Genomic DNA, 18,576 nt, shown 5'->3' with positions numbered 1-18,576 from the left:
CTGGAAGTGTCATTACTATCATTAATTTTATCAAACTAATTATTTAATGGGTTTTAATGGCATACCACCTTTCATATGCACACACTTTTTTCTTGTATTTTTACTGCTCATGCAGAAGGTACATTTGTAAATAATCATATGCAGAAAAAAAAATCCTGCATATATTTAATGAATCAGCAAATATTTTGTATAAACAAGCACATATTTGGCTATTAATTATGATATAAAGGCCAATATTCTGACTTGACCTTTGACCACTAATGCATATGTCATGTTACCAATTGTCATTGTAGAGGAAATCATACATTTTCATTTATAAATTAAAAGAGAAGTGATATAACTACAAGTAATTTAAACAAATACTTTAGGTTAATTGCGTTATTTTAATTTAATGTATCATTTACTGTTTGAAAATAGTATATAAATAAACCTATAACACATTGAAAACTACATAAATTAGAAGCAAAGGCAAACTTATTGACTTGATCTTTGACCACTAATGTCTCATATGTCAAGCCAGGACTGTGGATGTTTGTGCTTCCTCGATGCAAGGATGATGTGGGACGAGTCAGGCATGAATGTAAGTACATGATATTTATTAAATAAACAAACAAACTACAAAAAGGCAAACCAAGGACGCGCTCTGTGGCGGATAATAATCTATACTAAACTTAAAACAAAACAGCACATTGGCATGACTATGACTATGACAATGACTACAAATAAACAAAAGATACAATCTATGGCATAAACAACAAAACTTACTCGGCGTGGACCAAAACGAACAACAAGGCATGAAACAGATTATCAAGGTCGTGAAGGAGGTGCAGCATGGGTCGGGTGCGTGCGAGTGTGAAGATCCCAGAGTGATGGACCGAAAGTAAAATTCTTAAATAGTAGCAGTGGTAATGAGAAACAGGTGTGAGAGGCTGATGATCGGGCGTGACTAGGGGAAACTAATGAGTAGCTATGGTAACATAACAAACCAGGAAGTGAAAAGACAGAACCAAATGTCCAAAAAACCAAACTGAACATGACCAAAACAAAACATGATCCATAGGTGTGACATCATAACTCTCATGATTGTCAGTAGGGCTTAATGTAAAATTGCAGATTAAAAAACACACTTTTTTTATTGTACAACAAATTATATAAAAAATTGTGTAAATAAACCTAATTTATCCATCCATCCATCCATCCATTCTCCACAGCCCATTCCCCTTCGGGGTCGCGGGGGTGCTGGCGCCCATCTCAGCTACAATCGGGCGGAAGGCGGGGTACACCCTGGACAAGTCGCCACCTCATCGCAGGGCCAACACAGATAGACAGACAACATTCACACTCACATTCACACACAACTGATTTATATATATGTATATATATGTTGATTTATTGTTATGCATTATTTTTTATTCATTTGAGTTATTTATTTTTTTAAATAGTAATACAAAAAAATTGTTGCTGCTGTGGAAATCATGATAATGTTTTTTTTTATTTTTTATTATCATACAAAATGCAACTTGATGTTGTCCTGCACTGTCTAATGACAGCTAGGGGTCACGATCGGCTTAGCCGAGTAGGACAAAGCAAAAAAATTAACAAGAATAATTACAAAAACAAATAGGAAAAAAAAAACTTAGGATGTGTGTGGAGAGGTAACACTTAAGACTGCACCGCAATGCTGGAACTGAGCCACAGGGGACGAGAAGCGTGAGCGGAGCCAAAGCAGAGGAGACGTACACGACTGAAAGGGTGAATCATCGGGAATTAGTATACTGTGTGCTCGCAGGTGATTGTCAAACCAAGCAATGTAACAAAAACAAAGATAGGCGGCAGCAGAGTTGCCAGGTCATGACAGTACCCCACTGGCAACCCCTGGTGGCATTCATGGTTTCTCAAGATGGAGAGAGTGGAAATCATGCAGAAACGATGGGTCAAGGATACAGGAGCCGGAGACCCATGAACGCTCTTCATGGCCGTAGCCCTACCAGTCCACCAGATACTGAACACCCCTGTCCTACCCTCTGGAGTCTAAGATGGCCTTCACAGTGTATTCTGCATGGGTGACCACCAATTATGTGCAGAGGCGGAGGAGGCGCTGAAGGAGGGCACAGCAGACTGGTGGAGTCCGCCTTGAGATTGATAACTCGGACCACCGGATGTCGCTTAATGGATTTAGGCAGCTGGACTTCGACCGCCGCAGAGCTGATGATTCTGGTGATCTTGGAGGGCCCTACAAAGCTGGGAGAAAGTTTTCTGGAGGACGGGTGGGCACGCAGGTGGCTACGCCCCGTGACCCAGAAACCAGGCAGTGTACCAAAAAGAAGATAGGGGACAGCAAAGCTACCAGACACTGCGACTGATGATGAAGTTTCCTGTCATGACCTTTAACCTAAATCAACTCGTGTATGATACATCCATCCATCCATTTTCTACCGAGTATTCCCTTTTGGGGTGGCGGGGGGCGCTGGCGCCTATCCCAGCTACAATCGGGCGGAAAGCGGGGTACACCCTGGACAAGTCGCCACCTCATCGCAGGGCCAACACAGATAGACAGACAACATTCACACACTAGGGCCAATTTAGTGTTGCCAATCAACCTATCCCCAGGTGCATGTCTTTGGAAGTGGGAGGAAGCCGGAGTACCCGGAGGGAACCCACGCATTCACGGGGAGGACATGCAAACTCCACACAGAAAGATCCCGAGCCTGGATTTGAACCCAGGACTGCAGGGACCTTCGTATTGTGAGGCAGACGCACTAACCCCTCTCCCACCGTGAAGCCATGATACAAACACATTAAAATAAAAAAAGAATGTGATTTGATTGTATCAAAACATTGACATGGTGACAAACTAAATATTATATTACAAAGATTAGGATTACTAGTATATTTAATAGTATAAATCAATACAACAGTCGTCACTCACCACATCCCGCCAAAAACTTTGTGGCTTTGCTCCATCACTGATTTTTTTTCATGCATATTTTAGTATTGTCAAGCATACAATTGGCAAAATGAACTAAAATGTCAATTCTACAGTAGTGTTAGCCATGAGATGAGACAAAAACAGTCAAAGCACACTGTTCAGTATCATGGCCACTGATTGGCTCATCCTCAGGCGCATTGCTGTGTTGGATCAAAGGCCTACTGAAACCCACTACTACCCACCACGCAGTCTGATAGTTTATATATCAATGATGAAATATTAACATTGCAACACATGCCAATACGGCCTTTTTAGTTTACTGAATTTAAATTTTAAATTTCCCGCGAGTTTTTTGTTGAAAACGTCGCAGAATGATGACGCGTGCGCGTGACGTCACGGACTGTCAGGAAATATTAGCGCTGCTCCACTAGCAGCTAAAAGTCGTCTGCTTTAATCACAAAATTACACAGTATTCTGGACATTTGTGTTGCTGAATCTTTTGCAATTTGTTCATCTAATAATGGAGACTATAAAGAAGAATGCTGTTGGTGGAAAGCGGTGGATTGCAGCTGTCTTTAGCACCGAGACACAGCCGGTGTTTCTTTGTTTGAACATGTTTTCTCTACGTCAACCAGCATGTTTTTGGATGGGAAAATTGTGATATATATCTTACCGGAGACATCATTGGTATTATTCGTCATCCTGCAGCAGCTGTCAAAAAAGGCAGCTGTGAGCTTGGCTCTTCGGCTTCTCTCTGAGTCACTGCGTGTTCACCGCAGCCATCCGACCTCGAGGTATGTCTTTACAATCTCACTAAAACAGTATTAAAACAATAAGCAGATAAGGGATCTTCCAGTATTATCCTAGTAAATGTGTTTAATTACATCTGAAACGCTCACACCGCCTCCGCCCGGAGCCGTTGCTTTTTTTTTTTTTTTTTTCTTCTAGTCCTTCACTATCAATATCCTCAGCCACGAATCTTTCATCCCCGCTAAAATTGATGGGGAAATTGTCGCTTTTTCGGTCCAAATTGCTCTTACTGGTCGCTTTCTCGGTCCAAATTGCTCTTACTGCTGGTGGCTCCCATTATAAACAATGTGAATATGTGTGGAGCCCTGCAACTCGTGACGTCACGCGCACATACTTCCGGTAAAGGCAGGGCTTTTTTATTAGCGACCAAAAGTTGCAAACTTTATCGAGGATGTTCTCTATTAAATCCTTTCAGCAAAAATATGGCAATATCGCGAAATGATCAAGTATGACACATGGAATGGACCTGCTATCCCCGTTTGAATAAGAAAATCTCATTTCAGTAGGCCTTTAACACAGTGTAAAAAATAAAAATAAAAATAAAAATAAAAATAATAATAAAATCTCAAAGTGCTACAAAGTATAAAAAAAAAAAATAGTATAGAACTAATATCGATCCATCCATTTTCTACCGCTTTTTCCCTTTGGGGTGGCGGGGGGCGCTGGTGCCTATCTCAGCTACATAATACAAAATTAAAATACAAATAAAAACATAAAAAAAACACGAGATAAACACTAGATAAAACATAGAAACAGATGAAATAGAAATAAAAGCATGAAAGCACTGGATAAAACAGATAAACAAGCAGTGTATCTAAAAACAAGAAGGCAGAGAAATTAGATAAAAGCTGTGCTAAAAAGGTGGGTTTTTAGTCCCACCTTTGGGACTAAAAACTATGCGGGTATTATTTGATGTATAAATAAATGGCTATTCAAATATCCCCCAAAAAATATTAAAAGTCCTGTAATTCCATTTTTAAACAATAATTGATACTTTGCGGAAATTATTTTTAAAACAGTAAGGCCCAGAAACAAATTAACAGCAATAAAAATACATCCATCCATATTCTACCGCTTATTCCCTTTGGGGTCACGGGGGGCGCTGGTGCCTATCTCAGCTGCAATCGGGCAGAAGGCGGGGTACAACCTGGACAAGTCGCCACCTTATCACAGGGTCAACACAGATAGACAGACAACATTCACACTCACATTCACACACTAAGGCCAATTTAGTGTTGCCTAACAACCTATCCCCAGGTGCATGTCTTTGGAAGTGGGAGGAAGCCGGAGTACCCGGAGGGAACCCACGCATTCACGGGGAGAACATGCAAACTCCACACAGAAAAATCCCCAGCCCGGGATTTTGCCCAGGACTACTCAGGACCTTCGTATTGTGAGGCAGACGCACCAACCCCTGTTGCACCGTGCTACATTTATTTTACATTAGTATCTTTGGATTACATACGCAGTATTTGTTGACAATTTGTAAGATGCACATCACATCTTTCTTTCTTATAAGCATACTAGATATTTAGTTATTCATTTGTGTAGTTGTATCATACAGACGAGCAAGCCAAGGATGTCATGTGCGACTATGTTTGCAGTTCATGATGGTGCCTTTACTCAGCGTAGGAGTTATATTGTTCACAATCACAAACGCAAAAATTATTGGTGTTAAAACCTTGAATATTTCATCTTCTGTTATTCAAATGTACACTAATTTAATAAAGTTAAACTTATCTTTGAATGTTTGAAATGAAACTACTGATAATTATTTGTTACTTTGTTTCCACTTTTACTTATACTTTCATGTTTCGCTTCTCATAATGCCTTAAATGCCTAACTAGTTAGCTTGAATTTTTGTAAAAAATATTTTCACTGCCTATTAAAGGCCTACTGAAACCCACTACTACCGACCACGCAGTCTGACGTTTATACATCAATGATGAAATATTAACATTGCAACACATGCCAATACGGCCTTTTTAGTTTACTAAATTACAATTTTAAATTTCCCGCGGAGTTTCTTGTTGAAAACGTCGCGGAATGATGACGCGTGCACGTGACGTCTTGAGTTGGAGGGGACATATTAGCGCAGCACCACCTGCGGCTAAAAGTCGTCTCTTTTCATCGCGCAATTACACAGTATTCGGGACATCTGTGTTGCTGACTCTTGCAATTTGTTCAATTAATAATGGAGAAGTCAAAGTAGAAAGATGGAGTTGGGAAGCTTTAGCCTTTAGCCACACAAACACACGGGGATTCCTTGTTTAAAATTCCCGGAGGTGAATCTTTACTATGGATCAGAGCGGTCAAGCGAACATGGATCCCGATCACTTGTCAACCGGCAGGTTTCGGTGAGAAAAATGTGTTAAAATGTTGCCTCTGTGGAGTTTGTGCCGTCCTTGTATCTGCCGTGACTTCCATCAGAGACTGGCCTCAAGACACCCGTGGACACACCCCTCCGACTATCAGGTACTATTCAACTCACTAAAACACTAGCAACACAATAGAAAGATAAGGGATTTCCCAGAATTATCCTAGTAAATGTGTCTAAAAACATCTCAATCCGTCCCAATGCAATCGCCTTTTTTTTCTTCTAGTCCTTCGCTATCAATATCATCATTCACAAATCTTTCATCCTCGCTCAAATTAATGGGGAAATTGTCGTTTTCTCGGTCCAAATAGCTCTTACTGATGGAGGCTCCTATTATAAACAATGTGAGGACGTGAGGAGCCCTCACCCTTGTGACGTCATCGTCTGCGACTTCCGGTAAAGGCAGGGCTTTTTTTATCAGCACCAAAAGTTGCGAACTTTATCGGGGATGTTCTCTACTAAATCCTTTCAGCAAAAAAATGGCAATATCGCGAAATGGTCAACTGTGAAACATAGAATGGACCTGATATCCCCGTTTAAATAAGAAAATCTCATTTCAGTAGGCCTTTAAGTCTTAAAGGAGCCATATGTAATAATTTGATATCATTAAATGGCCTTGATACGTCAAAGGGCATTAATAAATCATGTTATTTTTGAATACCTTTATAACTTATAATGGTAGTTCAGCCGGGATATGCTCATTTGAAAATTAGATTTACAGCCCCGAAATTATGTTATTATTTTCTTTTCGATGCCCCGCCCTCCACCGTTCAACCAATTACAAAGTCTGTGAGTGTGTCACTTCCAAGTTGCCAGCGATGCACTGCCCTCTTAGTCGAGCTACTGCCACTGGTAAAGTTACTAAACATGTCAGACCTTAGTAAATCTAAAAAGCGTTACGATTCTCAACTTATTCATGACAAAGCCAGGAACAAAAACGAGGCTTTGCATCGGGGATGCCTTTGAAAGATGGAGACGATTGAAGGCGGAGAAGATTTTTTTCGTCAGACGGCAAACTTGCTAATTTGCTCCTTGATAGGCAAGTAAGGCATTTACCTTTTCTCATTACTTGTAATAAATGGAAACGGACAATTCGTATGTAAACTATATTGTCCAATACTGTCTATGATCTTGTCTAACAAAGCTAGTATGTTCGTGCAACGAATGCTTGGCATGCTAGCTCGGTCAATGACGCATCGACACATAGGCTAAGGGAGGAAATATATGACTGTTAGCCTGTATGTCGATGTGTCATCCAACTAACAGGGCAAATTATATTTTCGACAAATACAACCTATGTGGATATGGGTAGCGTCAGTGCCTATTTCGTTCTCAATATGCTGATGCGCTGAGGTAATGCGTTCCTATATTAGCACGACCAACGTTCCTTCTGAGGTACGTGCCTGTGCAATTGCACACTGCTCACGCGTCCTCAGCGCACGGCAAATCTAGGCCGTGCACAAAATCAAATAAAAAGATAAGCGCATAACAGTGTGCACGTCCGCAGTCGCTCACATGTGCGCCACTGAATGCTGAAGGAGTTTGGGCGTTTGCTCACACATGAAAAATTGGAGGGAAAATTGAGCACAACTAATTGCGGTTCCTGGTGCTGTATTTGCATCAGGCACATATGGGGTGGTACTTGCTTGGCACAATATAATGCATTACACGTAAGGATTTTCTACTTTGTGTATCGACAGGCAAGTAGGCTATATCAGTGGTACCGGGCCGCAGAAGAATTTTTTATTCATTTTTATTAAAAAAATATATATATATATGTATACATATATTTTTTTCATTTTTTATTTTATCAACATAAAAAACACAATATACACTTACAATTAGTGCACCAACCACAAAAACCTCCCATTTCCATGACAAAAGCGTCCCTTTTTCATGACAAAGAAAAATAAATAAATAAAATAAAAATAATAAGGGCAGCACAGTGACAGAGGGGTTAGTGCGTCTGCCTCACAATACAAAGGTCCTGAGTTCAATCCCAGGCTCGGGATCTTCCTGTGCAGAGTTTGCCTGTTCACCACGTGAATGCGTGGGTTCCCTCGGGGTCTCCGGCTTCCTCCCACCGCCAAAAATATGCACCTGTGGATAGGTTGATTGGCAACACTAAATTGGCCCTAGTGTGTGAATGTGAGTGTGAATGTTGTCTGTCTATCTGTGTTGGCCTTATGATGACTTGTCCAGGGTGTACTCTGCCTTCCGCCCGAAACGCAGCTGAAATAGGCTGCAGTGACCCCCCGCGACCCTGAAAGGGACAAACGGTAGAAATTGGATGAATGGAATACAGACATAACATTTAATACAGTTTAACTTTATAGTATATAATAATAAGCACATTTATATTATTTAATTTCTCCTACTGCTAACTAGATTAAATATTTAAAAATGTGAGCAAAATCAGAGTACGCAAAAACAATGATGAATATTGATTCATCATTAAAAAGATTAACGATGTGAGAATCAATTCTGAATGCAAATACAGGCCTTAAAAGTCCTAATATTGCACTTTTGCCATTTTAGAATGACATATATTTGTCTAAAAAAAGTTTCCCCATTGGCTCTTGGTCTAAATATGAATATGGAAAACAACCATTCTGTATGAACAAGCACATGCAAAAATGTCAATTCATTAATGACAGAGCGCTATGTGTGAAATTTTAAAGCAAGCATAGGACTAGCCCCTTCCTGCACCGTCGCTGATACAAATGATGACAAATGTCCCCACAAAATCTCATGGTCCCCTTAGACACGCAGCATTAGTGCTGTGCTTGTAAACAATTCATCCATCCATTTTCTACCGCTTATTCCCTTTTGGGGTCACGGGGGGCGCTGGCGACTATCTCAGCTACAATCGGGCGGAAGGCGGAGTACACCCTGGACAAGTCGCCCTCTTATTGCAGGGCCAACACAGATAGACAACATTCACAGTCACATTCACACACTAGGGCCAATTTAGTGTTGCCAATCAACCTATCCCCAGGTACAATTCAAATGGGATCAAATCCTGTTACGAGACATACAAATTTACATTTTGAGTTTTTTTGCACAAAAAAAAAAAAAATCAACAATTTCCTTCTAATTGTTTTAGTACAAAACATGCTTCAAAATAAATTCAACTTTGATTTTAAAAGTACAAAAACATTTTTACATAAATTGTGGAAAATGTTGTAATGGGGGTAAAACCTCAAAACTGTACATTTGGTTCATAACAAAATGTGAAAACATTGTCAGGTTAATAATTTTGTAAATCTCTGCCTTTACACACTAAAAAGCCCAATTTGATTGTATTGAAGAATAAAATCAATTAACTTTGGAATGATATTATTTATCTATTAAGTTGCTATACCAAATAACGTCCATGTTGTGTTTGAGACAGGTGTGCAGTGACAGGGACACATGGAATGACCTTTTATTGCATGATTAATCATTTTTCAGACAACAAGACTCCCCCAAACATTAAAAACAAACAGCACTGTACAAAACAGCACACCATTTTCCAATTTTTTTTTTTTTGCCATCAACAGAAATTTAATAAAGGTGGTGAATGGAGCGTGAGGACACAAGCTTTGACGATGCTGAGATGTACAAGATGAGCTCCGTGTCAAAGTACAAGTAAGCACCATCGTCATGAATCAGGAAAGGCCATAATTCAACAGGACATTTCCTCCAAAGGGTGGGGAGAGCTTGAACTTACAAGAGGGTTGTAATCACAGTTTTCAGACATTTTTTTTTTTACCAACTTAAAAAAACAATATCGGTGTATAGCACTACTTTATCATGCAGTAAACTTTCTGACACAGACAAAATATACTTTAATAACTCAATACATCGCTGTCCAGCAATAGTCACAAAGCTTGTAATTTATCATCTTTGAATTAGATCCCTATCAAAAATAATATGCAGACTTGGAGTCTTCTTAATATATCTAAAGTGCAATGTACTTCTGTAAGTATAAATATACAAAGCAAAAGAAAAACGCAGTATGTTTTTCCTGTTTACATCGTGTTATATTTTCTTCTGAAAGGAGGAGCATCATATATAACAAACATTTACATATTTACTCTATATATGTATATATATATACACATATAAGTATACATACATACATATATGTACACACACACCCAATTTTTTTTGAAAGATACAACATATTATCTCACATGGGATGGTAAAGGGCTTGAGATAAAACCTACACTTTCTTGAAATCTTTATAACAATATTCCTTGCGATCTTTAAAACAACACAACAGCACAGTCCATCCCAGTGATGGGCACAACAAATTGCTGTGCGCGCCAACAGAAGACAAGCGCCTCTGTGGGGGGGGGGGGTTATCGAGGAGTCATGTGACCATAGGCTGCTATTGGCCAGTGAGGGACAAAAACGCCTGATAGAAGTTCGATATTGTCCAGTTTTGGTAGACAGGACACCACCACAAGTTACTTGTTAGAGACCCATGCCGTAAATCTGTGCAGAGGTTGGTATACCACAACAATACAGTGGAACCCGTTTAAGTAACCATGGCGATAGCATATATACTTGGGACTTCAGCCAGCGGGATAAGGCGACAAAGGGATTCTACAAGTACACCGCTTTCCTCAAATTGTGCAATTTTGTCAGACGTCTACCGCCTAAGGAGAAAAGCACCGGCTTTGAACGTTAAAGTGTCAGTTTTTAATAATGACGTTAGATACTGCCACACATTTTCATAAAAGTTACCCCTTTGGATCTGAAATTAACAAAAAAGATTGGCCTTGTATGCTTATGTCAACTTAAGCAGGCACTTTTGAGTAAATAATAAAAACATGGAAGCAAGGGACGGGGAGTCCACATAAATGTGTTCCACTGTACTGTAACAAGTCTCCCGTCCAAAGGCAAAACCTAGTAACTCACTTCTAGCTGATTTTGAGAAAACAAGGGAAAACCAATCTATCTTGATGCTGTCTTACAAAGATCTACAAAGTCATCAAACGTATAGATGTTTTCATGAGCTTTCATTTTCTTGCCGATTGAGCCATGGATTGAATCTGCTCTCATGAACGTGTGCCCTTTCTCCAGATATTTTATAACAATCTCGGGTGTGCCCCATTCTGCGTTTGCACATTGGGCAAGAGCCGTGTACAGCGTCCAGTTTTTATTTTGACCTCCACAGTTATCTGCCCAAAAGAGTATGCAAGGGAAAGAATCAAGAACAATACATTTAATGAAGGTGCTTGCAACGTCCTGGGCCAATCTTCCAAATATCCCCTCGTGCCATAATATTACATAATCAGGTTGACCGTCGGCCCCCATTCGTGCAAATGTCTCATTAAAGACAGTAAGACGACTGACAAAGAAGCTCCGATTGGTCCCTTGAGATACTAGGTTTTTCTGTTGTATCTATCCGGTTATGTGGTAGTTGCTAGGTCCTGCCATGCGCGTAACAGCTTACTTACGGAACAAATTACAATATCGCATACACTAATGTAAAGCATATCACCTAGGAACTCCAAAATTATTATCATCTCAGTTTTGACCAAAATTGAGTTACTGGGTTTTGCCTTTGGACGGGAGATGTGTGCATTTTATTGTGTTCTATGAGTATCACCAGATGTTTCATATGGCCCTATTTGTCATGGTTTACCTGACACATGTAATGTGACAAATTTGGTAATCAGAACTACAACCAATATGCATTTTACACTCACTTTACCCGCCAAACGGCAGTAGAGTGTTTCCTAAAACCTGTTCCAACTTTGACCACAGCATCAGTTGCTGATGCTTTCCATAGTTTTCAGCGGAATGCATTGCTCTCACGCGAGAGCCAATCCCTACTATAGGTGATTGGTTGATTTATTGGAGACTTTTATTAGTAGATTGCACAGTTCAGTACATATTCCGTACAATTGACCACTAAATGGTAACACCCGAATAAGTTTTTCAACTTGTTTAAGTCGGGGTCCGCGTTAATCAATTCAGGTGTGCTGAAAATAATCCATTCACCATCTAAATCGAGAATCTTAAGTTTGTTTCAGATACTTTTAGATCGTTTTCACAAATCAAACGTCGGTAGCCAAGGGGAGATTTTGTAACCTGTAATCTGTTTTAAAAAAATGGTATGATCGTTTTTATATCAAATAATATATAGTGAGAATAGGTTTGAGTGGAGCATCGATTTTCAATCAAATTGTCACTCCAAGAATGATATTGAGTAAGCTTGCTCTTATATATGGTCATAGAAAAAAAACTCACATAGCCACAGAAACAACTAATGTATGAAATCTAGATCTAATTGTGTCCTTGGCTTTTTTAGGCCTTTCACTCAAACTCCGACTGACGTTTAAACTTTTCTGAAAAATCAAACACAGGTTAACTTTTGCAGTCAAACAAAGCATTTTTTTTTTTTTTTTACTGTTTTTTTTAAGAATACTACACGGCTTGTATTTTCTACTGCGGTTGGTTGGTACAGTAGAGACATGGGTCACTCGAGAATGGATTCTAATGATAGTGGGCCTCATTGGAAGTACTGTAGAGACCTCCCAAACACTCCAAAAGCAACATGAGGCCTCCGCAGGGGGGGAAGGCTGTGTGTGCGAGTGTTAGTGAGACCCCTAAGTGAGTGTATGCCAACATGTCCACGTTTGAATTCAATGTATCAAATTCCACACGCTGATCCAAAATACTTCTGAACCTTTGAGAAAACAAAACACTAACACATTATTAAGCACATGATCATGCTTTTTGAATATCTATAAATCACTATGTACTGTGTTTTAGTTTTGACGTACAGTCGCGATCAAAAGTTTACATACACTTGTAAAGAACATAATGTCATGGCTGTCTTGAGTCTCCAATAATTTCTACAAATCTTATTTTATTGTGATAGAGTGATTGGAGCACATACTTGATGGTCACAAAAAAAACATTCATGAAGTTTGGTTCTTTTATGACTTTATCATGGGTCTACTGAAAATGTTAATATTTGGTTACATGTCCCTTGGCAAGTTTCACTGCAATAAGGCACCTTTGGTAGACATCCACAAGCTTCTGGTTGAATTTTTGACCACTCCTCTTAACAAAATTGGTGCAGTTCAGCTAAATGTGTTGGTTTTCTGACATGGACTTGTTTTTTCAGCATTGTCCACACATTTACATCAGGACTTTGGGAAGGCCATTCTAAAACCTTAATTCGAGCCTTATTTAGTCATTCCTTAACCACTTTTGACGTGTGTTTGGGGTCATTGTCCTGTTGGAACACCCAACTGCGCCCAAGACCCAACTTCTGGGCTGATGATTTTAGGTTGTCCTAAAGAATTTGGAGGTAATCCTCCTTTTTCATAGTCCCATTTAAAGCACCAGTTCTATTGGCAGCAAAACAGGCCCAAAGCATAATTATACCACCACCATTCTTGACGGTAGGCATAGTGTTAAGTGCTGACTTAAAGGTGTGAACAATGCTGAAGAAACAAGTCCATGTCAGAAAACCAACAAATTTAGCTGATATTTTGTGGTCAAAAATTCAACCAGAAGCTTGTGGATGGCTACCAAAAGCGCCTTTATCATGTCTTTTTGATCATGTCTTGTTTGGCCTTGTTCTGTTGACCTTAAAACTCTTTAAATTCCTGTTTTTTTCACTCCTTTGTTTTGTTGCCATTGCTGCTACCGTATTTCTTTGAATTTCCGCCGGGGCGCTAATTAATTTAAGACCTCTTCTCACTCCTGCGCTTACCAAAGGCATGCGGTAAAAGTAAGCATGTGCTAATTATTTTAATACCTCTTCTCACTCTGGCACTTACAAAAGGTATGCAGTAAAAATTTGAGTGTGATGTAAGCTTAGACCTTAAATCCTACTGAAAAGCTCTTAATCTTTTTCCCTTTATGCAATTTCAAATTACCGGTATTGAAATCAGGCTCCTCCATTTTGAAAATGATGACAGGGGAAGTGTCACTCGTAACGTCACGAGTTTGACCAGGCGGTAATACTAAGCCAGCGCTAATTATTCTGCGAAGCGAGTTTGACCTGGCAGTAATTCAAGGCAGGCGCATACTATATGCCCTGCGGCAAGTCAAGGAAATACGGTAATTGCGTTCACCTTTCTCTGATTAGTGTTCGGCCGCTCACCTGCTACCCGAGCACTAATCAGAGGCATTATTTAAGCCTGCCATTGCCGGTCAGTCGGCCTGGCGTCATTGAGTTATTTTCTTGCTGTGTGCTGACTTGTTTCATGCTTTGCCATAGTTTCATGCTTCATGCCATGCCAAGTAAGTTTTCATTTATTCATGTCATAGTTAGCGATTTTTGTTTCCTGTCCATAGTTAGGTCTAAGTTGTGTTTTCGCCTTGTGTGCCTTTTTGTTTGTTCCTTTTTTTGGTGAAGATTAAATCATGTTTTTACCTAAACGCCATGTAGTAGTCCGTCTGCCTCCCTGGGAGAACGACCGCGCAGCAAGCTTCTACCCCCCCATCGTGACAGCCTTATTGCGGTGAAACCTGCCAAGGGACATGTAAGCAAATATTAACATTGCTGTATGTATACTTGTGACCCAGCAGATTTGGTCACATTTTTAGAAGACCAATATTAAATTCATAAAAGAACCAAACTTCAATAATGTATTTTGTGACCAACAAGTATGTGCTCCAATTGCTCTATCACAAAAAAATAAGAGCTGTAGAAATTATTGGAAACTCCAACACAGCCGTGACATTATGTTCTTTACAAGTGTATGTAAACTTTTGATCACGACTGTACGTGACACATGGAATATTGCACGCTAATATGACTTGTCCCCACGTGGTCGGTGTCTGCACCTCTGTCTGAGAGGGAGAAACCAGACACGGTGTCGGACAAACACAATGGATATGAGAAGGAGAGTCAGAAGGACTAGAATGCATAAGTTATGTACAAGCGAGCAAAGGAGCAACATTGGAGCGATAGCACCATAAAGAGATATTTACCACCTAGGCCCTGCGCTCATGTAGAAAAGGACGCCTCGTTTCGTCGCCGCTATGCACTTGAAAAAATGTCTCAACCGAGCCGACTTTGATTTTAACAGACTGTACGTGTGCAACAAGTGGAGAATAGGCCGCCACACGAGCATGTTAGCTTCCTCTTGGTGTCACTGCCTCACATCCACGAGGGTGTGGATCCTGGTCGGTGTGGAGTTTGTTTCTGCCTAACATAGCACTCGTAAAATGAAAGTGGACAGAGGTCTACGGTGACGGACCATCCACGTGAGGACACGTAAACGAGTGGAGTGTATAAGGCACGGGTTGTAATGATGTAAGATGCCTGCACTGAGCAGGCGTGTCTTTTTTTTTATTTTTAATATATATATTTATATATATATATAATTCAATTCAATATCACGCCTTTGCACTACGCCCAAGTGGACCTTTTAGCATTTGTAACGCTCCCACAAGGAAAAACAAAACAAAAAACTAAACAACACAAATTCTCCCCACAGAAAACGTGGGTATCTTAATAAGGATCTTTTTACAGCTGATTCACAAAATCATAATTAGTACATCTAAGTTAGCACTTTTTTTTTCATTTCTATGGAGATGGGTCCTTATGATAAGCAGAGATATGGACTGTATCCCATTTGTTGGATGTGCATGTGATCTGCGTAAGAGCACACATTTTTTTAAGGTCAAATTACATTTCTGTGCACAATATGAGCCTACAAGCATGCCAGGTTTTTTCTTTTTGCATTGGATAACACTTGTAGCGCGCTTATCATATCGGAATCTGCAATTTCGGTTGTAATACATGTTCTCTTGTGCCGATTTGTGGTTTTATAATATTAGCTGTGCAAAACATTCTGCTTTTTTTTTTTTTCTTGTACTGAAATCAAGTAGATAACCGTGACAGTCCTGGATAGCAGCGCTTTACTGTGACATGGTAGTATAACGTGGGTGACATCCAGGTGCCTTGCGTGTGTGTGTGCGTGCGTGTGTGTGTGCGTACGTGTGTGCATGCGTGTGTGTGTTCCTGTATTTCTACCCTTCTTGAGACATCAACAACGAAAAGTACCTTACATATGAACAAGTTAGGACCGAAATCCTGGTCCCAATACGGAAAACCATTGCATCTAATAGAGAGCCAAATACTATAGTCCGTGAACATTGCTCCAAAGTCAGGATTTTTGGTTGATATATTGTGCGTACAAAAATAAACAGGTGCAAAGGCAGCAATATACGATATTATTTGGAATTAATGTTGTAAATACATATCTTTATATATCTACAAATGGTGGCCCAAAAGAGGTATTTTTTGGAGGTCTCAAGAAGGTAACAAATTCAAGAATGTGTGTGTGTGTGTGCGTTTGTGTGTGTGTGTGCGTATGTGTTCCTGTATTTCTACCCTTCTTGAGACATCAACAACAAAAAGTACCTTACATATGAAAAAGTTAGGACCGAAATCATGGTCGCAATACGGAAAACCATTGCATCTAATAGAGAGCCAAATACTAGTCTGTGAACATTGCTCCAAAGTCAGGATTTTTGGTTGATATATTGTGCATAAAAAAAGCAAACATTGACAGGTGCAAAGGCAGCAATATACGATATTATTTGGAATTAATGTTGTAAATACAAATCTTTATATATCTAGAAATGGTGGCCCAAAAGAGGTATTTTTTGGAGGTCTCAAGAAGGTAACAAATTCAAGAATGTATGTGTGCGTTTGTGTATGTGTTCCTGTATTTCTACCCTTCTTGAGACATCAACAACGAAAAGTATCTTACGTATGAAAAAGTTAGGACCGAAATCATGGTCGCAATACGGAAAACCATTGCATCTAATAGAGAGCCAAATACTAGTCTGAGAACATTACTCCAAAGTCAGGATTTTTGGTTGATATATTGTGCATAAAAAAGCAAACATTGACAGGTGCAAAGGCAGAAATATACAATATTATTTGTATTTAACGTTGTAAATACAAATATTTATATATCTAGAAATGGTGGCCCAAAAGAGGTATTTTTCGGATGTCTCAAGAAGGTAACAAATTCAAGAATGTGCGTGTGTGTGTGTGTGTGCAGGGGCGCCAAAGGGGGGGGGGGGGGGGCGTAAAGGAGAAGGATTCTAGGGGCCCATGATGGGGGGGCCCAGAGAGGCCCCTAATGATGATGAAATTATATGAAATTATGTGTTGGGGGCCCTGTAAAGATTATTTTCCTGGGGCCCAAAATCCCTAGCAGCGCCCCTGTGTGTGTGTGTGTGTGTGTGTGTGTGATGGGGAGCGCAGGGGGGTGAGATCTTCTTTTTCTTGATATCAACTTTTTCCCCCCAAAAGAAGTCAGTCATCGTCGGCGTCGTCGGCGCCGTGCGGGCCTTCAGGCAGCAGTTCCGAGGCCCGTTTCTCTCGACTCCTCTCCTGGATCTTCCGCATCTCCTCCGCGTACTTGCAGAAGGTGTTGCCGAATTTGGACCAGACTTTGCAGGGAACCGTGATGGAGTTCCTGTAGGTGGGCTTGACCTCGCTGACCCGCATGAAGACGCCGTACTTGTTGGAGCCCACGTCGAAGAAGAAGCGCTTGTTGTCCACGGTGAGCGAGGTGCCCTCCGGGAGCTCGGCGGGCTCCTCGTCCACGCCGTAGTCGTCGATGAGTTTGGCCAAGGCGTCGCGGAACTCGATCAGCCCCTGCGCCGGCAGCGCGATGGTCTGGCCTTGCGAGCTCCCCAGCCCGGGCCCCCGGTTGACTGTCTGCCGGATCCTCAGGAACCGCCCCCTCTGGTTCTCCTTCAGATCCATGTAATATTTCCGGTTCTCCCGCACCAAGAACTCGCTCTTCAGCGCCCGCCGCGGCTCGTCGTGCACCAAGTCGGGGTTGCTCGGGCCCAGCTGGGCGTAATGTTCGATAAAGTCCCCGAGGTAATCGCGGAACTCCACGGCCACCGACATGGAGAGCGTGAGGCGGCTCTTGTTCCCCCCCGCGCCGACCTCGGCTATCTTCAGGAAGCGTCCTTTCACGTTCTGCTTGACGTCGAGGTAGAAGCGCTTGTTCTGGATGTCGACCCGCTTGGAGGCGAGCTCCTCGGTGTCGTGCTGCAGCCGCGACACGGCGCCAATCGCGCCGGCGGCCAGCGAGCAGGGGCCTGCGGCGGGCCCTCCGTGGTCACTGCCACTGTCTCTGTCCGCCATGATGCTGCCTCCCTGCGTTACCTTCCTTCCACCGTCTCTCCCTCCGCCCGCTGCGACCTCGACTGCCTGTCAAAGCGCTCCCCGGCTCTTATCGCGAGAAGAGAGCGGAGGAGGATGGGAAGAAGAAGAAGAAGCAGAAGAAAAAAAAACAAAAAAGGAAAGTAAGCGGCGTCATTACCGTGGTTCTACGCGAGCGGGCCGCGTTCAAGACGTTCACGGATTCCGCAACGTTTTGCAACGGGTGAGTCCAGTGGTTCTCAAGGGCCGGCCCAAGGCATAAGCCAGGGGTCGGGAACCTTTTTGGCTGAGAGAGCCATGAAA

At 41.2% G+C, this 18,576-nt stretch overlaps 1 protein-coding gene across 1 annotated transcript; it reads right to left on the bottom strand.

The window, feature by feature from the left end:
• Positions 1 to 9,529: 9,529 nt before the first annotated feature.
• On the bottom strand, positions 9,530 to 18,365 carry LOC133553448 (transcriptional activator protein Pur-alpha-like). Its single transcript, XM_061901662.1, has one exon. It carries the CDS (start codon positions 18,253 to 18,255, stop codon positions 17,410 to 17,412), a length of 846 nt encoding a protein of 281 aa, XP_061757646.1. The 5' UTR covers positions 18,256 to 18,365; the 3' UTR covers positions 9,530 to 17,409.
• Between the last annotated feature and the right edge of the window lie 211 nt (positions 18,366 to 18,576).

Source organism: Nerophis ophidion, linkage group LG05 (genome assembly GCF_033978795.1).
Source record: "Nerophis ophidion isolate RoL-2023_Sa linkage group LG05, RoL_Noph_v1.0, whole genome shotgun sequence".
Lineage (NCBI taxonomy): Eukaryota > Metazoa > Chordata > Actinopteri > Syngnathiformes > Syngnathidae > Nerophis > Nerophis ophidion.
Note: the sequence above shows the minus strand (reverse complement) of the source record. Positions and strands in the feature narration are given on the sequence as shown.